Source organism: Debaryomyces fabryi, assembly GCF_001447935.2.
Source record: "Debaryomyces fabryi strain CBS 789 chromosome Unknown contig00099, whole genome shotgun sequence".
Lineage (NCBI taxonomy): Eukaryota > Fungi > Ascomycota > Pichiomycetes > Serinales > Debaryomycetaceae > Debaryomyces > Debaryomyces fabryi.
In genome coordinates this window covers 16,426-39,581 of record NW_015385525.1, presented here as the reverse complement: position 1 = coordinate 39,581, position 23,156 = coordinate 16,426, and the positions used below count along the sequence as shown (strand labels likewise).

Genomic DNA, 23,156 nt, shown 5'->3' with positions numbered 1-23,156 from the left:
CCCACGGTCTCCGAATCCTCCACGGCCACCACCACGGCCACCGAAGCCTCCACGGCCTCCTCTAGCTCCACCACGGCCACCAAATCCACCACGGCCACCACCACCGGCAGACTTCTTCTTTGGCTTGGTACCGAATTCCTTTGGCTTAGGCAAGAATCTTTCTAATGGCAATAATTTATCTGGTCCAATGTAAAATTTGTCACCGTCCTTGAAAGAATCGGCTTGAACACCTTCAGATGGCTTAATAGTGAAAAAAACTTCGTTGACAGGTCCCAAAATTTCATCAACCTTACCGACTTGTGTCTTGTTCTCCAAGTAGATTGGAGCATTGAAATATGGAATTTTAACATTTATGGAGCGACAAACAATATCTCCCTCACAAGATTGCATAAAGCTACCCATTTCTAAAACGGTATCTGGTGGTCCTTGTTGAAATTGAGATGGTCCGGTTCTACCACCACGGCCACCTCTAAATCCACCTCTTCCTCTGTTCATTGCTGATTTATATTATATATGAATTTAAAAGAGCGATAGGGGTGCTATATCTACTAAAAACTCTAATATTAATGAAATTTTTCATTGTACTGTAGAAAAAAATCTATCTCATCGACATGAAAAAAATGACGCGACATTATTTGTTCGCGACATTATTTGCAAATCACAAATGTCGCAGGTCCTTCTCTCCCCGTCAATTTGGGTAGTCTCAAGTGTTATTTCATCATTGTGGCATCAGCTTCCCTCCGGGATTGCTTAGATAGAAACCTAGTCATAACCGCTTAAAAATAGCTCCGCTGGCATTAAACAACACTTGAGCCGTTCAGTAATACCAGTCAAAACAGGGTATTTTGCCGCAAATAGGAGTGCATACGGATTCTATTTCATGAAAGTCGTGCGAATGTACACAGTTGCTCCTGTAATCGACTACTAATGGCTATGGAAGAAAATAGACGCTACCTAGTAGATATATAGATCAATTAATTTCAAATTTATAATATAAATTGATATTAATAGCAATTTTTGACATTAATTGAGTACAAGATTCAATATGAGTGTTTCTCTGCGTATGTTTTTATGAGATCAGTCGGTCTGCAATCCCCATGGAGAATACAAATACTAACCAGACATTAGCTACCCCTACATTTAAAGTGGGACTTACATCAGAAGAAAAGAAGTTATACTCGCAGTTATTCAAGTCTTTGGATCCTGAGGGTACAGGAATTATAACTGGGGAGAAGGCCAGATCAACTTTTGAAAAATCGGGATTACCGCCGGCTATATTGGGAGAAATTTGGCAAATTGCTGATCAAAACAATTTGGGGTTTTTGACACAGTTCGGATTTTGTCATGCTATGAGATTAATAGGTTATACGCAATCTGGACAACATCCTACGTCGACGTTGGGAGATACACCTGGTCCATTGCCGAAATTTGCAAATTTGAACTTAGTTCAACCACCACCTTTACAGCCACAATCAACAAATAGTTCGTTCATGCAATCGCAGCCTAGTGCAATTGTGCCTCAGAATACGGCAACTCTACAATCAAAACCTCAAGATCCAATTTCATCGATTTCATCTAGTGATTATCAAAAATTTAGTCAACTTTTCATTAAAACTGTCGGATCGCCAAAAGGAGAGTTAAGTGGAAATAAGGCTAGAGATATTTTTATGAAAGCCAAGTTACCTACTACAACGTTGGGCCAAATTTGGGGCTTGGTTGATAGAGACAATAGCGGTAAATTGGATATGCCCAGCTTTATCATTGCCATGCACTTGATTCATGGTTTATTAAGTGGTGTTATCAAACAATTACCTCCTTTTTTGTCTGAAAATGTTTGGCAGTCAGTTCAAGCTCCTGAAGCTAATTTACAACCTCAAGGTTCGCGTCAAGCCTCCTATAACTCTATTAATTCCCAGCAAACCACTGTTAGACACCCTCCATCAGCTGGTACACAAAGCCAATTTCAACAACCTCAATCACCACATAGAGATGTATCTACACCACAAGGTGCCAATAGCTGGACAGTAACCCCTACCATCAAACAACAATATGACTCTATTTTCGATAATTTGGATAAATCTAAATCAGGCCAGCTATCTCCTGACCAAGTAGCTTCCATTTTAATGACTTCAAAGTTGAACCAACAAGACTTAGCTACAGTTTGGGATTTGGCTGATATACAAAATACAGGTATTTTTACAAAATTAGAATTTTCTATAGCGCTATTCTTAGTTAACAAAAGATTAGCCGGAGATAAATTACCTAATATTGTTCCTGATTCATTAATTGATTCTATCAAGAATATCGGTGAGCCTCAGCATCAATCAAATTCAGATAATAGGAACGCTCCACAAGTAAAGCCTATTGAAAGGCAGAAAACTGCCATGGATGATTTAGTAGACATTTTTGGTCCAACGTCAAATACGAGTAGTGCTGTACCAGCGGTATCTCCTACTAATTCCTCAGCTCATCATGATGTAAGTAGGTCGCTTGAAAAGCGTACGTCAAGTAGTGACTTAAGTCATCCTGGTGATTTACCAAAAGTTAGGAAAAATTTGTCACAATCATTTCAACCGACGTCTTCTTTTGGTCAAACTTTAATGAACAAACATCAATCTTTCACACCTACTAAAGAAGAGAAAGTAGAAGAAGATTTATTGGGTGAAGATGTTCATCATGAAGCTGAGCCAAGATCACCACCTCCTGTGCCAGAAAGTAAGAAAATCAATTACGATGCCTTAAGATCTGTTCCTCCTCCGCCAGTGAAAAGTCAACCATCGACTATTGGCTCCGTATCTTCGCCTGCGAATCAGTCATCCGCCTCTGGGTATCAGTCTCCTCCGCCTGTTCCAGTACACAATCATAATGTTGGAGGTGTCTCGCGTGAAGGGTCATTTCAACAACAGAAAGCATTACCAAGCCAAAATGATGATTTATTGGCAGATGCTAATCCTGAAATTTCAGGCCAATTATCTCAAGCCACGTCAGATATCGCTAATCTTTCAAACCAAATAAAATCCTTAACGACACAGACTTCAGGTTTGCATGAAAAGAAAAGTCGAGCTGAGCAAGAATTATCGAAGATTTTATCAACGAAACAAGATATTGGAAACAAATTAAAGACATTGAGATCATCTTATGAAAGCGAGGTTCAACAATTTAATCAAGTTGAGTCCAATTTGGCCACTGCCAAAGAGGAAACAGAAGCCTTAAGATCAGAAACTTCTATATCGGAAGCAAGATTTAACAGTTTAACTTCTGACTTGAATGAAAAGCAAGTTACAATGGAAAACTTACAAAAAGAAAATGCAGCATTGAAAGAAAAGCTAGGTAACTTAAATGCTGAAAATGCTGAGCTTCAGAAACAGACCGAATTGCGAACAAGTGAGCTTCAGCAATTAACGAACAAGTTGTCGGTTACTAAGTCGCAAGTCCAAGTAGCTCTTGTTAAAAACCAAGAATTGAAAAATAAACTTTTAGAAATGGAAAATAGTAGTAAAAATCTACAAAAAGAAGTCGATCAAGCTGAGCAACAGCACAGTGATTTCCAAAATGAAAGCAAAAATTTGTCTCAGCAACATGAGGACTTATCTAAATTCCAACCTTCTAAAGAGAATTCTGGTTTATTTGGTAATGCCAAGGGTTTAGCTGTCGGAGCTGGTGTTGGTTCAGCAATCGCTGGTGTTGCAGGTATGGTAGGTCATAGTATGGGTCATGACGAGTCGTCGACATCAAATAGAGATGAGCAACAAGAATCATATAATCAGAATGCTTCGGATGAACAAAGTTTCAGGTCAAGATTCAAGGTAAGCGACTTGGTTGATGAGGTTAGAGACAAGCCAAGTGCAGACTTAACAGGTGTTGATGATTTAGAAAATGTTAACAAAGATGCATCTTCATTCCCAAACGCTTCGGAGCAAAATAATGAGCAGGCCACGGATGAATTTAGAGATAGATTCCCAAGATTATCTACTAACGAATCGACCGAGGAAAACAATACAAATGCCACGGCTCCATCATCTACGGTAATGACTGAAGATACTGATGGAAATGAAACTCCAGTTACTTCACCAAGCAATTCAGACTTTCAATTCCCCGAAGGATCTAATGCTGGCATTGGCGCAGGTATGGCGGGAATGCCTGGTATGCTCGTTGGGGTTCAAAGAACAGACTCTTTGACCTCTAGTGTTCAAAATAATGCTGCTCTATCTGTTCGTGATGATAATATTGACGAAGTTAGTGATCGCGATACTATTGATAATTTAACTGCCCCTAACACTGCAGGAACTGCTGTTGTTACCCATAACGAATTTAAAAATGACAACAACCAGGAAGAATCGAGTGACAAATTATCATCAGGGGTAGAATCTTTTGAAATGGTGAACTCAGATGATGTTAGGGATCAATATAATTCTCAAGACAAACAATTTGGAACTGGAAATAGAGAATCATTTGTTATGAGAAACCCCCTTAATGTTAGAGAAGATTCTGATTTGCCAAATCCTTCAATTGATGATGAATTTCCTCCAATTAAAGAGTTAGATTATGATGAAAGCTCCTCTGATGATGAATCTCAGAACGATAATTATGATGATGCAGTAGATAACTTGCCAAGTCAATCTAAAGAAGCACCCGTCAATCAAGCTTCTCAGGATGATTTTGACAGCGCATTTAATGATTTGCAACCGGCTGCCCCTGAAAATCATGGAAGAGATTTGTTTGCTGATGAATTTGATAATCTTGAGGCTGCTCAGGTTGATGATAACTTGAATGATGAATTCGAAGGTCAGAACCAAGATATTGGGTTCTCTGAAGATTTCACCAATGAACCATTAGGCCAGAGTGATGCTTCGTATTCGCAATTCAATCATCAATCGGCTGAGCAGTCTAACAAGAACTCTAACGATGAATGGGAACAACTTTTTGCTGGATTTGGTAATGCAGAACCAACCTCACAGACAGTACAAGAGCATTCTGAAGCAACACAATCGAATTCATCTCAGTATGATGCAATTCAAGAGTTAGTTGGTATGGGATTCGATGAAAACACTGCAGCTAGAGCTTTAGCGAAAGAAAATGGAAATTTAGAGGCGGCAACCAATTATTTATTAGATAACGCTTGAATCTAAATTCCAATACGTTTTATTTCTCAGTTTTTATTTTTATATTTATAATGTGTTCCATGTAATATATGTATTTATCTATTTTATAATCTAATATGTATTTATCTACAGTTTAATTTAAATCGATTTTGTATATTTGTTTTATTTTCCTATCCCATTAAATAGAATTATCTACATGTTTTTATTTGCTTATTTTAAAAGCTTATCTAAAGCTTCAGCAACGTCACCGACATCGTATTCTTCCTTGTTCAAGTCTTTCAAATCTTCAACTGGTCTTTCAGCTTGTGGGGTGATCCTGAAGGCATGTCTAGAGACAGGAGTATCCCAGTCAATAACTGCAGAGTGAACAACTCTTCTGTTATCCCAGACAACAACGGAGTTTGGTTCCCACTTAGCTCTCATTTGTAAATCGTGAGCAGATTCAATATGTTGGTATAAAAAGTTAAGTAAATAGTCAGATTCGTCTTCCTTCAATTCAACAATTCTTCTGGAGAATGGACGATTCAAGTATATGAATTTATCACCAGTAGCTGGATGTTGTCTAATCAATGGATGAATATTTGAAACTGGCTTTCTTCTCTCGATACCACCCTGTGTACGGGAATTGCTTGCTTGATCCTCGGAAGTGTGTAAAACATGTAAACCAGCAAGTCTCTCTTTGAATTCTGGAGATAAACGGTTGTAAGCTTCAACAACATCAGCAAAAATGGTGTCACCACCAGCATCTGGTCCTTGTAAAACAGTGAAGAATGTAGTACCTGGAGGTTGCAATTCGTATGAAACATCTGAATGCCATCCGATAGAATTTAATCTATTGGAGAAGACACGGTTGAATTCACCTTCATCAGCACGACGGTAAGTAATATGCAATTCTGGATGGTCTTTTGGAGCACCAGAAGTTGGGTGAATGTGCAAACGTCCAAAATGGCTACCATATTCAGTAGCAAACTTTGGACCTTTGGTTGCGAAATCTTGTTCCCTAAAGACAACAACACCTCTTTGCGCGACGAACAAGGCTAATTCGTCCTTTCCTTTATCGTCTAACTGTGACAATTGGATACCAGTGATTTCTGATCCCAATTTAGGTGTAATTCTTTTATGGACGTGGTCCGAGTCTTTTGGAAATAAGTTTTGTAACGATTTGTCAGCTCTAGCACCTGGATCCAAGTGTTTGAAAAATTTCAATGGTCCATATTTTTGTCTTGGGTCCCAAGTTGGCAAAAACTCAGGGTATTCCAGTTGATCTCTGTTTAACTTGTTGATAACTAATGTACCATCATCGTCAATTTCGTCTGTACCTTCAACGAAATGAATATCGAAGTTTCCGAATAAGTTTCCTGATTTTGACATTTTATGGTATCGTTAATATTCACTTTGATAAGAAAAAGTTAATAAGCCTGTATTCTATATTTATTTCTGTGTTTAGGATTTGCTTGAATATTTATAATGCCAGTACCAGTATATCCGCAGCCACAACAATAGCCATAGTTCTATAATCCAATCGTGAAAACTTTGCAGATATATTTCCGTTGCATCCACAATCCACAGTATAGTGCTATTGGATTTTTCACCTATTTCGCAGTCTCGGAATGCGCCATATAGATCAATTAGGAAACACCACAGTCAATTGCACAATTCGATGCTATTTGATTAGTAAAATGACCCATTATGCAGTGCTGTAACTGCACTCCGTGTTCCCGAGTCTGATGTTACAGATGCTTGGAATTATTGTATATGCATAGTCTTTTTGTTGGTCCTTTCTATAAGTCCTTATCTTTATTTTGTTAACCGCACTAAAATATAGTAGATTTTACAACTGTGGCTCTTATTTACACAGGCTGTAAAACCTATTCTAATCTTCTAAGAGCTTTGAAGCATCTGAGAACTGCCACTTCTGTCCTACCCATGAATATACCATTAATTGGTATGCTTAACCTGGCTAGCATAATTACAAGTAGTTTTTCCTAGTAAAATACTTGAAATGCATGTGAAATTGAACCCAAAAATTCACTTCAATTTCACATGCAATTTTTCAGGAGTCGCGTGCTAGGTGATTAGCATTGAAAACTTACGAAAAATTGATGTGGTTTTGTGCTCACTTCCCGTGCAACTTGCAAAACAGCTCGTGCTTCTTCATCATGTCAGGTGGCGCACCTGCTTGACAATTGCTATTGCTTCCGATCCAAAACTACCTGATGTTCGAACCTTGCGAGCGTCAGCTATCTTTTTTGTTTTTGCCCGTTTTCAAAATGGCCGCTGTCGCCATGTCCTAACGTTTGAGTCAAATAGCCGCAAATTCGCCCTACCCTGCTGTTTACAGGAATAGTGCAGCATTACTCACAATTTGTTCTATATTCGCTTCATTTCTAGTATAGGCCTACAACTATTTTTAAGCAGCATACTACTGCACCGTAACCTTTATTGACCCATAATATACATAATATACATAAATAATTTAATCTGACGAAACTTGACATAATTCTTGATGACTGTCTACGGAAGTGATTATGAATTTCAGCTCAGATGATTCATTCTTTTGCTGCACTTGTTCTGCGTCCTTAATAGTGTATTTAGACTTCGGCACATCGCGTCCTTCCAGTTTAAAGCTCACTAACTTATAATTGGAATTATCCAAAGAGAGCGATCTGATCTCGTCGTCGCTATGTAAGTCTATGGGAGATCTTGGACTTGGGTAAGCACTCATTGGGGAAGCTGTAGGAGAAGAAATTGGTGTTTTCATAATTTCTTTAGTTTGAGGTGCTGAAGACATCTCAACGACATTAGATGTTGGCCAGCAACATGACAAGAAGTTTCTGGTACATGCCTGGCACTTTCCATCGATTTTCTCTTCATCACACTTCTTCTTTCTCTTACGGCAGGTAAGGCAACCAGTTTTGGTGCGCTTTTTGCCGGAGGTTGACGCAGGCTTTCGTATAGATCTGAGTTTCTTGACAACTTTAGGTTGCTTTGTGTTCAAGCAAACAACTTGCTGGTAGTTCTTGTAGTTCATTATTAGTTGGACAGAAAGAAATGAAAAATTTTTCGAATCTTAATGTGTTGATGAATAACTATGTAGAAAGGAGGATTTCAGGGCCATAGTGGTGATATTTCAAATGGAAACCAAGCGCGTGGGAAAAATTGAAAACGATAACCCACAACGAAAAAATAAACCAAAATGGAAATTCAGGACGACATAAATTTCCCCCTATGGAAGGAACAAGAGGTCAAAATTACCCGCGATGACAAATTGTGGTATGGGTGTTCTTGATGCATGGATTTATAAACACCCTGTGACTTCAATTATTTAGAACACTTTTGTGTAACTTACGCTGGTAGGTATTAAGTGAAAAAAAAATTGTTGGCTAGACATATAGACAATACCATCACTCTTAAGTAGTATTAATCATTCAAATATGCCAGTTAAAGCTATACCTAAAGTATCTATAAGTCGGAATGGTGTTGGAGCATACGTTTTGCCTTGCCATAGAATATCCGTGCAATATTGTAACCACGGTGGATCATCGAGTGGTATTCGTGATTTGTTAGCGTCAGGTTCATTAAACTCCATGGCATCGGCCAAATCAAAAATATACTTTGACATAACGAAGCAGAAAGGACACCCAAATTTGGTATTCCATTATAACAACGATCACACCAACCAGGTTAGTATTGCCAATTTGCCAGCCAGTGAAATAATGAATAAGATTAATGAACACTCACAAGCCACTGGAAACAAATTATTTAAATGGAACCACAAAGTATTATCTATCAATGAGTCTGTTAGAGGTATTTGGTCTCCATTGCATACAGCAAAGGAAAATAGACATAAAATTTGAATGCAAATATTCGTAAATTATCATAATGTACATAGGAAATAAAAAGTTTTAGCATACGGAGAGTGTAGAATTTTGATATTTATATCTAATATGGAATCTTTTTAGTATTCCATAAATATATACATGGTCAATGATAATTCTTGATGGTATTTTTGATATTTATTTAAGCACACATTTAATTTCTGTTTCTGAATAAATAAAAAGTTGATTTTGTAATTTTTGTTAAAGTTTGCACTTTCTTGAGAAATTCTTAAACTTTAGATTTCTACAATATACTATTCTATAAAAGCTTCCGATATTAGACCTACAATAACTATTCTTTTCTATGCACTTATTATTTATTAGTTTATATTTTCTATTTCACGCCTTACTATAATACAAATTACCCAATTGTTAAATATTTCCCAATATGTAAATCGATTAGATGACTTTTACTTCAGAATCATCAATGATCTCTTCATCAAGCTGACTTGTTTCATCCTTTGAAATTTTATAAAACTTATTCCTCCAGAATCCATCTTCACCAAGTACTTCTTTCGCAACCAACTTGTATCCACCGAACTTAGGTAAAAGCTTGGCCCAGAACAACCAGTATACAGCACCAACACCGAAGACACCCCATGTGACAACTGGGTGAATCCAATAAGGTAAATCCTGATAAACAGTTTGTCCATGAGTTGGTGGAATATATGGAGCAACGATCAAATATAAAGAGGAAAATGCAAAAAATACAATGACCGGAATTGATGCTTTAATTGGAGGATCCCATTCCACCAAGCCTTTACGCTTTTGCCAGTAAATATATAACAAACCGAAAGCAACTGCAGTATTCACCACATTTAATGGATATGAGATCAAATTTAAGATAAAATTGTAGGCATCCCCTGGAGGAGGAGCCACGATTGTCACAATACAAACTATCCAATGTTGCATTAAACCAACAAATGGAGATCTAAATGGCTTTTGAGTTGCAAAAAATCTGGAAAATGGTAAACTACCCTCTCTACCCAATTGTTGAATAATTCTACCTTGTGAAAAAATAACCGACATAACGTTACCTAAAGCTGATAAAGCAACAAATACGGATGATGCAGTTTCTGCGGTCTTACCAAAAGCATATCTGAAGAAAGAAGCAGCCAAAATTCTACCTGAATTAGCGATCTCTTCCTTTGGCACAACGGCAAAGTAGGCAATATTAACGAACATATAAATAATCGCCAATGAAATGAATGCAGTAGGAGCAGCAAAACGCAACACTTTAACAGGATTCTTCACTTCACCTAAAGCATAGTTGATATTTGAGTAACCAACATATGACCAGATGACATTATATAAAGCATTCACAATCCCAAAACCTGATGGAGATTCACCTTCGAAGGCATGAGAAAAGTTGTCAGGGGCGTGGAAACCATTTGTATGGATACCACCGGCGAGGGCAACCCAACCTGTAACTGTAATCAACAAAACAATAGCAATCTTGAATAAACCTAACAAATTACCCAAGAGTAATCCAAATTTAACATTTATCCCGTTGACTATAAACGCAAATGTGATCACACCAATACCAATTGCTCTGGAATTCCACTGCGTTACCTCAACTTCTGCTGCATTCAAAAGGTATTCACCGACCACAATAGAGTTACCGGCAGCCCAACCCAAGAAAAAGGCATATGATGCATACATTGCTGTTATTAAGAATCTTGGTTTCTTATAAATGTACTCAAGGTAGTTCTTTTCACCCCCATTTCTAGGAATCGCAGATCCAAACTCCATGTAAACGTATAAACCAGTGAATGCAATAATAGAACCAGCAGCCCACATAATTAACGAAGTACCCACAGATCCTGACAATGTGAAAATGGTAGAACCGGTAGAGAAGACACCGGCACCCAACATTCTGTTAAGACATAATGAAGTAGCAGACAAATACCCAATTTCCTTTTTGTTTTGATCTAATTGTACAACAGCTGCTTCTTGGTCATTACTCGAGTCGTACGATACAGTTTCGCTGTTATCGTTCGTTTCTTCAGCCGAAGATTGCTTCTTATAAAAATCTGTAATCCCCATCTATCCAATTTGTTTCTAGTAGGCTATTAGCTCTCACAAGATTTTCAACAAGTATTTGTTCGAAGCCGGTTTGAAACTTAGATGATTACTTGAACAAATCTGTTTTAGAGACTTTTAAATGGAATTTATAGAAAGGCATTTCTTTTTCGGCCCTGGAAAAAAGAATTATCCATACTTTAAGCCTCGGTCGGATCTTTAACGGTTTTTGCCTTCGATGCCGCATTAAGTTCATATATTTATGACCGGTAATACCCTCGGATATAAAAATATACGGCATTTCTACTTCGATGCCACAACCTAAACCGCTCCTTCCATAAGTTATTTTCACTTTCAGCTCTTGACATAATATCACGAGATCCACAGTATCAGGTTAGCCGTACGTGTTACTATACGATAGAAAGCTTAAAATTCACAAACTACGAAAACCACAGCTTCATGTAACCCGCTGCCCTTCAATTGACCTCATTAGAAGACTTAGAGTCTAATTTTGCAATCAGCAAAAAGAAATCTATAAGCTTTTTGCCTGCAGTAGCGAAGGTTGCAATTGTGAAATTTCACGTGAGTGACTTAGCTGAACCGTTGTAGGAGCGGAGCGGTCTGGTAGAATATTGTATTGCTGCAAATGGCCACAGTATATACGACGATAAGAAGGAAACTACCAATTGAGCAGAAAAGATAAGGCGGGGAGAGAATAATTTTAATAAGGAACGGCATTGCATTGTTACGTGAAAAATAGTGGCTAGAAAGCACGATTAATTAAAAGATACGATTTGGATTCAATTTTTGCAAACGAGTATATACACAGAAATTTGAATAGTATACAGCTATCTATAAGTGAATTTTAATTCGTTTATTTGAGCAATGCTTCGATAGCTTCCTTAGCTATTTTTAAGTTAGATTCAGATCCGACTAAGTAAATGAAGTTGGCATTCTTATCGTTGGATCTAGGAACGGTGATAAAAGTGCTCGACTTCTTTCTGATATCATTAATCTTTGAGCCTTGGGAGCCAACAACCTTGTAGAAGGCTGAGGGGTTCAGGGAATAATACCAACCAATAGAAGTGGCATTCTTGGCATTTTCTAATCTTTCTTGGATTAATTTAGCAGCTTTTTGAGTATCCTTCTCGTCACCCTTCAATCTCCATGGAATTACGTCGGAGCCACCTGAAACTTGGTCATTTGAAACAATTGTGAATTTTGTTTTTTCGTCCTCGTTTGGGTACGCATCTTCTGACGGAGTAGGAATTGGGGCACTCGATAACTTGGAGGCTTTTCTAGTCAAGTTTCCATGTTGTACTTGAACGTTGAAATCTGCTTGCAACTTCTTGAAAATAGCACCTTTTTCTGAAACTAATGCATGGTAGTTTTCTGGAATATCGATTGAAATATTCCAGTCATCCTTGGTTAATGATTCAATCTTAGCCTTCAAGCCTTCGATCTGCTCTGGTAAACCAACTAACTTAATAATAGTTGATTCATCATTTGGTCTTGGAATATCAATCTCAGCTTTAAATTCGTCTTGCAATGAGTGGCGAATAGAACCAGCTTGTCCAACAATTAATCTATGCTTTTCTTTTGGCAAGTCGTATTCGACAGTAACTGAAGCTTCTTTAGCAGCAACGATCTTCTTTACTTGTTCGATAATCTTATTCACAATTGCCTTGTCTCCTTGAGATGTAACCTCATCAGAACCAGAACCTTCATTTGGAATCGTCAATAATCTAAAATACTTTGCTCTTGGAACATCTTCACCACCAGCATTGGCAATAATCTCCTTCATAACCGAACCACCTTGTCCAACTAATTCACGGTGGTACTTTGGATCAACATTGATCGTAACAGTAGTGAAGTTTTCGGCTTCATCAATGATTTCTTGAATCTTCTTTGTTGCCTCCTTCAAAGCTGATCTGGAACCGGTTAATTCAACTTCTGTATATCCAACTTCATTTTCGTTGTTGTTATCTCTGTTGAATTTATATTCAATACCACTTCCGTCAGCAATATCATTGATTGTTTCACCAGACTTACCAATAACTCTAGCGATGGCTTTAGTTGGTACCTTCATAGTTTCTTTGAACCCATTTTCTTTTTCAAATTGATATAATTCCTTTAATTCTTCTTCTGCTTTAGCAACACCTTTAGATGGTCCCTTAATGGTGACTTCATCCTTAGATTTTGGAGCATCTGCAAATGTAGAAGCAGCATTATCAACAGACGGAAATCTGATTTTAACATCATACTTGTCCTGTAATCTATTAATATAAACACCACTTGGACCAATCATTCTTCTGTGGTATTGGCTTTCAATTCTCAATCTTACTAACGTTTCATCTGCCCACTTTTTGGAGAACTGAGAAATTGATGCTTTAGCTTCTTCTGCATTTCTTTTGTTACCAGAAATGACTATTTCGGTTTTGTCATTCTTGTCTTTAGTTCCTTCTTGCTTTCCGTCATCACTAACATCTATCTTGACACCATATTGTTCTCTTAAACTAATCATATTTGATCCATTCTTTCCAATTAATCTTGACAAAACTGATGATGGGACTTGAACAGAAGTCTTGAAGCCACCTTGTTCTTTATAAATTTCTGCATCTTTCAAAGTTTCTTCAATATCCTTTTGAACTGTAGAAACAGCAGACTTAATACCATGGATATAGATTTCATCTGCAGATTTATCAGAGGCATTTGAATGCAATTTCACAACAACTGAGTTTTGTTCAACTCCAGATAAGATAGCTTTCAAAGTAGTGTTTCTTGGACCGGAGACTTCACTTTGCTGGCCGGAAGGAACTTTCAAGACAACGGAATGTAAATCAGAACTTAACTCCCTTAACTCGTTAAGTGCATTGTCGATTGCTGCGAACGAATCCGAGGAATTAGGTGAATCTACGAAATCAAAATCATCGGATTCATCTTCCACGTTCGAGAATAAAGTAATAGTGTTACCTAAGATAACATAAGAGACACTATTCTGAGCAGCAACTTCATTGATAATAGATGGAACTTTTCTAATCAAGAATTCAGCAATATCATTGATAACCTTGGTCGAATCAGGAGAAATTTTGTTCACGACTGAGACTATTGATTTTCTAGTAACTTTAGCTTTTTCGGTATCATCGTTCTTCAAGACAATCTCAATTGGGATTGTGGTTGAATCTTCTGCTTCTAATTGCTCCTTAGAAGGTGCGTTAATAATAACATCATTAGCATCAGAGATGTTTTTAAAGGTTCCGTTCTTGACCAACAAAGTGGCAACAGCCTTAACATGACTTAAGTTACCCTTGTGTGCCTTAGACATGTCTAAAACTTCGACCTTGTATTGTGATGTTGTTTTTCTTGCATTTTCTTGGGCAGCTGAGATATTTTTCTTTTCACCGATAAACTTAACATTTGTTTCACCGTGTTCTGGTAATTTTATCAAAACGTTGTTCTCTTCTAAAATAGACTCAATTGGCAAGAACTGATGCTTAGTGCTAGGGATTGGAACTTCCTCCATTGTAATCTTCTCTGATAATGCATCTAAGGCTTTTTTAATTTGCTCTTTAGCTTCTATAACAGATTCTCTATCACCAACAATATGAATGTTCGAATTAGAGGACTTGTAGTCCGGAACAGCAATATCTAAATCGGCATATCTCTGAACAATAGGATCGATAGCCTTACCTGCAAATGGTTTAACTATATCTTCTATAGCCAAACGTGTAGATAATGTCTTAGTTTCTTCTTTGACAATAGCTAAAATCAGGGCCTTCGCATGCTTACATCCTTCAACGTCACCTTCAACTATAACCTTAACAGTTTGTGCAAAAATATCATCCTCGGTTTCAACTTCTTGGGTTTCATCTGGGTGACCAATATCAATCTTAACTTCATTGGATTGAATAATTGGCTTCAAAGTACGGCCTTGAGGACCAATGACCTTAGATCTAACTTTAGCAGGAACGTTGAAAGTGATTTTAACAGGCTTGGTCAACTTCTTAATTACTAATCTTTTAGCTAACTTGACCTCTTCTGGCTTACCGGTAATTAAAAAGGTTCTCTTCTTTGTATGCTGGGAAGTGGTACATTCTATGTTGGTTTTAGTGTCAGTCTTAACAGAAGTAAGAATCTTAATGAATTCTGGTCTTGCAACATTTAATTGATCTTCAGCATCCAATGAAAATGCTTCTTGGATGGTCGATCCTTTGAATTTACCAGTTCCAACGGCAGATGTAGTCTTCATAGCAGAGGCGGATTCAGAAACAGACTTTGGCGTCTTCATTGCAGGTCCCCACGATGGGGTTGATGACAGAATTGATGATTTCTTGCCCCCTAATGTAGGGAAAGCAGAATCATCCGAAATTGAAGGTGCCGAAGTCGTCAAAGACGCTTCACTCTCATTGAACGAATTAAGATCGTCAGAATCGGACGAAACCTGAATTGGTGATTCAGCATTCAAATTTTCATTTTCTTCATTAGGATTACTGATCCCGTTAACACGAGCAGCAATAATTTCGGCAGGGGTAGACATGTTCAGCAGTTTTCGATTTTTTAAATCAGTGATACAACAAATGGGCAATGCTTAATTATAAAGCAGCAGGATAACTAATTAACAGGTAAACAAGTATGAATACAAGCAAAACAATTCCGATATTGATAGGATATCTCTATTAAAGATAAGCTTGTATAAGTATAATTACTTAATGTATTCAATTACGGTTTTTATTACGACTTTTTATTAGCAGTTGATCTCAATACCACGTAATTTTTTTTGGGTGAGACTTACGAGTGAAAAATAAAAAAATAAATTTAGACGAGCTCCACTACATAAATAATCACATATACACATATAAAGCATTAATAAATTCAGAAGAAATAATCTTTTTACCCGATTATAAGGTTTCATAAAGAATTTCTCTGAGTCTATATTCTTCGTTTGCTTCATCAACTTCTTGCCAATTACCAATATAATCATCCCCTCTAATAACACCAGGCAATGTCTTGCCATTGGCTTGTCTCCTCCAAATCTTTTTGGCCTCTTCATCGGTACCTAAATCACGATATTCAAACTTGATACCATTAGCAGTTAAGATTGTAGTTAGCCTATTGGTTCTTGTCATAACTTGCATACCACCGGCTAATGACGTATAAATATAGACAGGTTGCGATTCTAAATGCTTGCGTAACTCTTCGGGAGAGACATCGATGTCACTCAAATCATCATCTACGGCAGTTGCTTTAGTGGAACCAGTTGGCATATCTTTTGATGCGACCGGACCTTCTTCTTTCAGTCCCGAGTCTTTAATCACAGCCAGTTCAGTTTCTTTGTCTTTCTTTTCAGCAAGATCTTTGGAAACGGCCTTAGAAGAAGAATCAGTCAAAAGATCACTAGCAGTAAGTGACTTTGCCTTTTCAGTGACACCACTGGAATCGGTACTGGATTCAATTTTTTCAACAGCTTTATCATCCAAATCTTTCTTACTTACTTTTTCTTTTTCTTCATCTACTGCAACTGATTTAGTTTGAGCAATTGGGTCGGTCACAATTTCATCAGCAGTGAGTGACTTTGCTTTCTCAGAAACTTCGTCGTTAGAATCAGCACTGGATTCAATTCTCTCAACGGCTTTATCATCCACGTCCTTCTTGTCTTCGTTTTCAATTGCTTTATCTTGAACAACAGATTTAGATTTAGAAGTCGATTCCGCTACAATGTCGTCTGCCGTAAGGGACTTTGCCTTTTCAGTGACATCACTGGAATCGGTACTAGATTCAATTTGTTCAACAGCTTTATCATCCACGACGTTTACTTCCTCCTCCTTTGTATGTTCTGCAGAATTAACTTTTGAAGCTTCTTTTTCTACTGTTTCTTTGGTATCCTTGTCTTTCAGCGAGGCTTCGGTAGCGCTGGTGGAACCAGTCAAATCGGTAGACTTAGCAGCATTTTCAGACTTTGATATTATATTTTCCGAGTCAATTTTATCATTGGAATCATTTGACTGGTCTGATTTTGCTGAATTGGCACCTTTCACATATTTCGTAGCATCATTTTTTTTTATTTCGCCTTCATTCAGTAACTTATCTTCATTACCTTCTAAGTCCACGTTGATACCCTTAGATTTGACCTTTACTGTTTCTTCGCCAACTGGATATTTAGAGTCAATGCTTGATTCAATCTTTTCAATTCCAACAGTATTGACACTCTGTACATTATTATTCTTAGTCTCCTTCTTATCATCAGCCTTAGAATTATCACTGGTTTCATCAGCTTTATCTTTAGCGTGGATATCTTGAGCGGTAAGCGACTCGGCTTGTTCAACAATATCATTTTTTGAATCGATTCTTGATTCAATTTGATCAATCGCAGCATTATCAAGATTATCTTCGTCACTTTTAACGTCAACCTTATTTTCTCTATCTTCAGTAATAATTGAATCTGCAAGTTTGGTGTTGGCCTCCGATGAATCACCATGTATGTCATCTGAGTGAAGAGATTGCGCTTTGTCAAGAATTGGGTCTTTGGATTCTAAACTTGATTCAATTTGCTCAACCGCTTTGAGATCAACATCATCAGCTCCTTCTTTATCACTCTTTTCCGTTTGGTTATCATTTTTGCCAGCTTTTGATTTTCCCTTCGTAGTTGAAGACAATTCATTTGTAGCTTCACCTTTATTCTTTATATCTTCGGTATCTTTTATTAAAGCATCCAAAGGTTTGGAAGTAGGTTTAGACTCCTCCTCGCTAGTCAGCGGCTTCTCTTTGTCATCATTGTTTTTGGTTCCACTCTGTTTAATAGCTGATTTGTCTTTAAGCTCCGGTTCATTCTTGCTCACTTCAGGGTTTTCAGCACTAGGGTGTAGCACCTCCTCTACCATAGTATCTAATCCTCCTATCGTAGAATATGGATCTTCATTAATCAAAGCACCCCCTTTGAACAACTCCTCAGGATCAGCATCATTCTTTTCATTATATAAATTCGAGGCCCTTAAATCCTTATCAGGTTGTCTAGACCTTGATCTCGAAATAGATCTCAAGTAATTCGTTGATGAAGCAGATCTCATAGAATATAAATTAGACGAATCTTGAACTTGCGGTTCCGGCTTGTCAACATCGAAATTAGTATAATCTCCTGTAGTAACCAATGACGCATCTCTCTGCATATTGACGGCAGCACCAGCCAGTGACTTGCTAAGTAATTCCTTAGAGGCTTCGGCTGCAGCGATAGATTCACCCATAGTTGGTTTAGATTGTCTTGATCTCCTATCTTGTGTTTCATCTTCCTCTTCATCTTCACTTTTTATTTCAGATGCTGCCAAGTCCGGAGGCAACTCATATGAAGAAGGGTCTTTCATATTTGTATTCTTATATGAATCACCTCTAGCTAAATGTGGAGCAACAGCCGACCTAGATCTTGATCTATCCTGGCGACTCGCACCAGACCTAGACTGAGATCTTGAATCCCTTTGGAAATACGGTGTATGCAACCCATCTGTTGCACCAGCAGCGATAGTCACATCATCGTTAAACCGATTTACCGCTGAAGTGGGAGTTCTTTTAGATGGAGAAACTGGTCTCTTGAAATATGAATCATCATCCTTGTGAACGTAATCTGATTGCGAACTTGGTAAACGGTGTGGGTCATAAGATTGAATATTAGTCAATAAATCCTTATGTTCACTGATTTGATGGTCTAATTGATATTCGGACAAGTTTGGGGTTGAATAGTCTTCCTGGCTGTAGAAAGAAACTCCTGATTTTTTCTCCGGTCCAGGTGTAACCTTAGAAGAAGAACCTTCAGACACTTGTTCCTCGTTCTGTTCTTTTGATTTGGTTTCCTTGTCTACTTTATCAATAGAAGCAATATTTTTGTCGTTAGTCGAAGCTGTGTTCTCATCACCGTTTTCTGTCTTTTCATCCACAGATTTTCCAGATGTATCGTCTCTACCTGCAGAAACATCACCAGATTCACCGTCATCGTTTGCTTGTGCTGCAAGCGTACTGAGATGTGATTTTTTCGTTGCCTGGTCATCTTCCCCAGCATATTTAGCATCCTCTTTGATATTTCCTGAGTCGTCTAAAACCTCCTCAAAGTCTTCCTCTGAACCTAATAATGCTCCTTCTCTCATCAAATCGTCCAACGAAGCAGCAATTGATTGATTCGATATACCGTGTCCCTGTGATTTTTCTTTCTTTCTCCCCTTGGATTTTTCTGGATGAATATAATTATTATGTGCCGAATCATCTGCTGATCTGATAGATGATCCCACCAATGAAGGTGTAGGGAGTCTTTCAGCCTTTTCCAATTGCTCTTCAAAATCCATTGTGTATACTCTAATATCTAAATGCTTGTTCTAAGTATATGTCATAGAAATATCAATTATTGTTATCGTAACTTGAGTGAGCGCCTAATAAATGCGTCGACCCTCACCAATTGTCTACACTATCTCGACTGCTATTATTTTTTTCCACCTGAAACTCCTACGCTCGTCTCTAACTACATTCTATGATAAGCCCCTACAATGACGTCTGGCATATACCATCTTCCTACTCAACAGTTCTAATATTAGTCAATGCAATCGGACCTATTATCATTGGTTGTGATTATGTAAGCGAGATGAATGGTTATCTATGATTTACGTATTCTGTTGGCACTACATGTTCCGGAGGTACGGAGCTATCTGCGGTGTCTGAGGTATTCTTAAGTCACAGGTATCAAAGAGTCTCATTTATTTTTTGGTACATTGGGATGCGCAATTGTACGCTATGGGAAAAGTGACCAGTCTGGCAAAAGTGTATCTTTTACCACAAGTAAGAAATAAGGGATGATATGCCAAGGTGTTAGGTGCAAATGCCTTTTGTTAGTGGCAATATAGAGCTATCTGAAGTCGTTTGATTATCAAGACTTCCAAATGTGCAAAACTGACTGTTCTGAAACGTCGCAGCGTAGTCTAGTTCTTCATAACACCGTGTGGACTTAAATCGTGTATGAAAAATTCTTCCCCTCCGTCTAGTGCCCTTTCGAGGCTCCCTCTCCCCATAGTCATATTCCCGTAGAGTCTACTTTTGCACTGTAGACACACCTGGTGTCTCGTACACTACTACCAGTTATTTTGTAACATCTATTGGACCACAAAGTGCCCGAATGACGCCTGGCCCTCTCTCAGCTCTCCGGGTGTCCGCAGAGCCTTCGGAAAGTGTCAATACTCCATCATATGCCCCAACTTCCATTCTATACCCTATGCATCATCTACACATCTTTTGCCACTATATGGCCGAGATCGATTTTGGGTGCAAATGAATTCCCGAGTATGCGTTTGCGATGCCACATGTAATCACCTAAGATTCCCTCAATAGAGTGCGAATGGCATCGCTGGTCTTCTTCACCATTCATTCGGAAAACATCCCCCTTAGTGGTCTATATATGCTCCTAATAACTTATGTGACTTTATTCGGCGGTTGTAGTCAGTTGTAGCCAGACAGTCTCGTTAAATAAATAATTTGTCTTCCAGTCTGGTGCCATATGCGCAAATGGTCCACTAGAACACACAGTCTCCATGTCCTTCAAATTGTAGTTTTTCAGCGTCAAGAGCACTCCAGTCTCATTAGACTGTCTCTATGTCCCTTACCGAAGCTTCTGGCAGTCTCGGAAACCTTCAGTGACCGTCCGGAACATTATTGGCATTTGTAAGGATCACATCATTGTATACACACCAATTTATTTCTTTTCTGTTTACAATTTTTTCCAGAAAATGAGTAGTAACAGTTGTGGTTGTCTGTGTTAGAAAATCTACTATAGTTGAATAGACATCTATACCCTTAAAATATACATAATACTATTAGTATATAGTATTTGAATACACTATTAAAGGTTTCCAACATATTTAGGATACCAAATATAGGAAAAATTACGAATATTTGTGAATAAACATTGATTAGTTATCACAAGTCCCCCTCCAAAATTTGTTTGCGTTAATAATCAACAACCAAGTAATAAATACAGCGGTATAGAGTTGGAATAATAGCGAAGAAAGTTAATATGAGTTCCAAATCAGCAGCAGCTATCTTACAACGACAATTTAAGGATTTAACGGACCCCAAAAAGGGGATTCCTTCGTTCCACATCGAGTTGGACGACGATAATATTTTTTTATGGAATATTGGAATAATGGTATTAAATAAGGAATCGATGTACCATGGGGGATATTTCAAAGGACAGATGAGGTTTCCTTCCGAGTTTCCATTTTCTCCCCCAACATTCCGCTTCACGCCTGCCATATACCACCCCAATGTTTATAGAGATGGAAGGTTGTGTATCTCGATTTTGCACCAAGGGGGAGACCCTACATCGGACGAACCTGATAGCGAGACGTGGACACCAGCACAGACTGTTGAGTCTGTGTTAATTTCGATCATTTCGTTGTTAGAAGACCCCAACGTTTCATCTCCTGCTAATATCGATGCATCGGTCGAATTACGAAAGAACCCCGACGCCTACAAGAAAAAGGTAATGCAGGAGGTTGAGAGATCCAAGGCTGATATCCCTGAGGATTATATCATGCCAGAACTGGAATTATTTGCATACGGAAACGGCAGCTCGCACAATAAGGATTTAGAACAGGAGCCAGTTGATGAAGACTTCTGGTACGACAGCGATGAGGAGAGCTTTGATGAAGAAAGCTTTGATGAGGAAAGCTTGATGGATGATATGGAGGATAATGACGAGGATGATGATGAAGAAGAGGAAGAGGACGATATGGATGTGGTTGGGAAGTAACCACTCGATTCTCCTATATTCATTTGCATTTATGACTTCTCATAATTTCCTATATATCACTGCTAACTTTTCTTATGTGCATAATTTATGTCCATGTCTTAGACATTACTGTTTTGTAATGAGCTAAAAGAGGTATTTTTTGTATCATTAAATGACCTTTAATGCAACCTTAATAATTCTTATCTATAATAACCCAGCAACTAATTATTTGTTTATGATGTCAGAGTTGTTTAGTTTATATATAGCATTCAATAATATCCATGTATAAATTTGATTGTAAGTTTCATTTAAACTAATTAATTTACTAATACTATACTAGACAACTTCAATATTGCCTTCACGTTCGATGCTAGTGTCTAAAATCTCTAGCAATTGGTATTCATTGCATTATCGTATCAACTACCTATATTTATACAAACACATTCTTATAATACAACCCAATTCAGCATTACAGCATTAAAATCAGCTTCTTTTTCCGGATTCTCTTGTTATCTATGTATGTTACGGCTTTCAATTATAACCTTTAAGTCCTTCAGCTAGTGCATTACACACATTATCGATCTTCAACTTTGCTATGGCGTGTGGAAATTCGCTCTTGTAGAATATAACTACATACAAGCTATTTTCGCTGTTTTCCGGTATTCCTTTTTGTTCGTTCCCTTCATTACTACCCCCATTGGTAATGCTTTCGGCATATTCCACCTTTTGTATAATCAAATGCAAGTCTTTATCGATGGCCATCCCCGCCCAATTTGATTCCTCTTTCAACTTTTTGTTAGCAGTCTCCTCCTCTTCCTCTTCTAAGGTACCAGGTTCTTTAAAATGGCTCATCGCTAGCAACGAATATATTTTCAAGTTGTCAACTGTCAAGCTTCCGTCTCCCACTGAATGACTGGATACTGTAGTTAAAGGCAATCCTGAATGTGATAATAATGATAACGATAACGGCTCACTAACACCATTTGTAGATAATTCTTTTGGAATTGGCTTTAATCCCTGTGATAGCACTTTGGATATTTGTTTCGTCTGAAGCATCTTAATGTATATTTGGATAGTATAGTTATGGTTAATAGTCCCTAGTATTATCAATAATATCCAATTGAGAATTGCACGAATTATCAAAATTTTGTACGCGTTCCTAGCGGGAAGAAATCGTAGAATGGTAACATCAAATCGTAACAAATAAAGAAGGATTATTACACCAGGAGTATTGAAAAGTTATATTAGATACTTTACAATACGTTTTCACTTTATTGGGATTGTTTAATAATTCGTGTTAATCTAGTATAAATTTTTTTTATCGAGTGCTTCTTTTAGTCGTTGTTATTAAATTGACACTGTATTGAAAATCTTGAAGTACCCAATTCTTTTGCAAGA

General features: G+C 37.8%; 10 protein-coding genes across 10 annotated transcripts; 3 read left to right on the top strand and 7 right to left on the bottom strand.

The window, feature by feature from the left end:
- Positions 1 to 5: 5 nt before the first annotated feature.
- GAR1 (H/ACA snoRNP pseudouridylase subunit) lies at positions 6 to 495 on the bottom strand (the record flags this gene model as incomplete). Its single annotated transcript, XM_015612897.1, has 1 exon — positions 6 to 495. A coding segment is annotated over one exon (490 nt), but the record flags the coding sequence as incomplete, so codon positions are not given.
- Positions 496 to 1,097: 602 nt separating this feature from the next.
- CTA3 (Cta3p) lies at positions 1,098 to 5,123 on the top strand (the record flags this gene model as incomplete). The annotated part of the gene is made up of 1 exon (XM_015612896.1): positions 1,098 to 5,123. One exon carries the CDS (start codon positions 1,098 to 1,100, stop codon positions 5,121 to 5,123), a length of 4,026 nt encoding a protein of 1,341 aa, XP_015466289.1.
- A 189-nt stretch (positions 5,124 to 5,312) lies between these two features.
- On the bottom strand, positions 5,313 to 6,473 carry AC631_04066 (TauD/TfdA dioxygenase family protein; the record flags this gene model as incomplete). The annotated part of the gene is made up of 1 exon (XM_015612895.1): positions 5,313 to 6,473. One exon carries the CDS (start codon positions 6,471 to 6,473, stop codon positions 5,313 to 5,315), a length of 1,161 nt encoding a protein of 386 aa, XP_015466288.1.
- A 1,105-nt stretch (positions 6,474 to 7,578) lies between these two features.
- Positions 7,579 to 8,133, bottom strand: ZCF3 (Zcf3p; the record flags this gene model as incomplete). Its single annotated transcript, XM_015612894.1, has 1 exon — positions 7,579 to 8,133. One exon carries the CDS (start codon positions 8,131 to 8,133, stop codon positions 7,579 to 7,581), a length of 555 nt encoding a protein of 184 aa, XP_015466287.1.
- Positions 8,134 to 8,536: 403 nt separating this feature from the next.
- Positions 8,537 to 8,959, top strand: AC631_04064 (mitochondrial 54S ribosomal protein mL43; the record flags this gene model as incomplete). The annotated part of the gene is made up of 1 exon (XM_015612893.1): positions 8,537 to 8,959. The coding sequence occupies one exon, from the start codon at positions 8,537 to 8,539 to the stop codon at positions 8,957 to 8,959; it is 423 nt and encodes a 140-aa protein (XP_015466286.1).
- Positions 8,960 to 9,379: 420 nt separating this feature from the next.
- On the bottom strand, positions 9,380 to 11,026 carry MUP1 (Mup1p; the record flags this gene model as incomplete). The annotated part of the gene is made up of 1 exon (XM_015612892.1): positions 9,380 to 11,026. The coding sequence occupies one exon, from the start codon at positions 11,024 to 11,026 to the stop codon at positions 9,380 to 9,382; it is 1,647 nt and encodes a 548-aa protein (XP_015466285.1).
- An 850-nt stretch (positions 11,027 to 11,876) lies between these two features.
- AC631_04062 (uncharacterized protein) lies at positions 11,877 to 15,539 on the bottom strand (the record flags this gene model as incomplete). Its single annotated transcript, XM_015612891.1, has 1 exon — positions 11,877 to 15,539. The coding sequence occupies one exon, from the start codon at positions 15,537 to 15,539 to the stop codon at positions 11,877 to 11,879; it is 3,663 nt and encodes a 1,220-aa protein (XP_015466284.1).
- A 361-nt stretch (positions 15,540 to 15,900) lies between these two features.
- On the bottom strand, positions 15,901 to 19,326 carry AC631_04061 (uncharacterized protein; the record flags this gene model as incomplete). Its single annotated transcript, XM_015612890.1, has 1 exon — positions 15,901 to 19,326. The coding sequence occupies one exon, from the start codon at positions 19,324 to 19,326 to the stop codon at positions 15,901 to 15,903; it is 3,426 nt and encodes a 1,141-aa protein (XP_015466283.1).
- A 1,715-nt stretch (positions 19,327 to 21,041) lies between these two features.
- CDC34 (SCF E2 ubiquitin-protein ligase catalytic subunit) lies at positions 21,042 to 21,779 on the top strand (the record flags this gene model as incomplete). Its single annotated transcript, XM_015612889.1, has 1 exon — positions 21,042 to 21,779. The coding sequence occupies one exon, from the start codon at positions 21,042 to 21,044 to the stop codon at positions 21,777 to 21,779; it is 738 nt and encodes a 245-aa protein (XP_015466282.1).
- A 510-nt stretch (positions 21,780 to 22,289) lies between these two features.
- AC631_04059 (uncharacterized protein) lies at positions 22,290 to 22,814 on the bottom strand (the record flags this gene model as incomplete). The annotated part of the gene is made up of 1 exon (XM_015612888.1): positions 22,290 to 22,814. The coding sequence occupies one exon, from the start codon at positions 22,812 to 22,814 to the stop codon at positions 22,290 to 22,292; it is 525 nt and encodes a 174-aa protein (XP_015466281.1).
- Between the last annotated feature and the right edge of the window lie 342 nt (positions 22,815 to 23,156).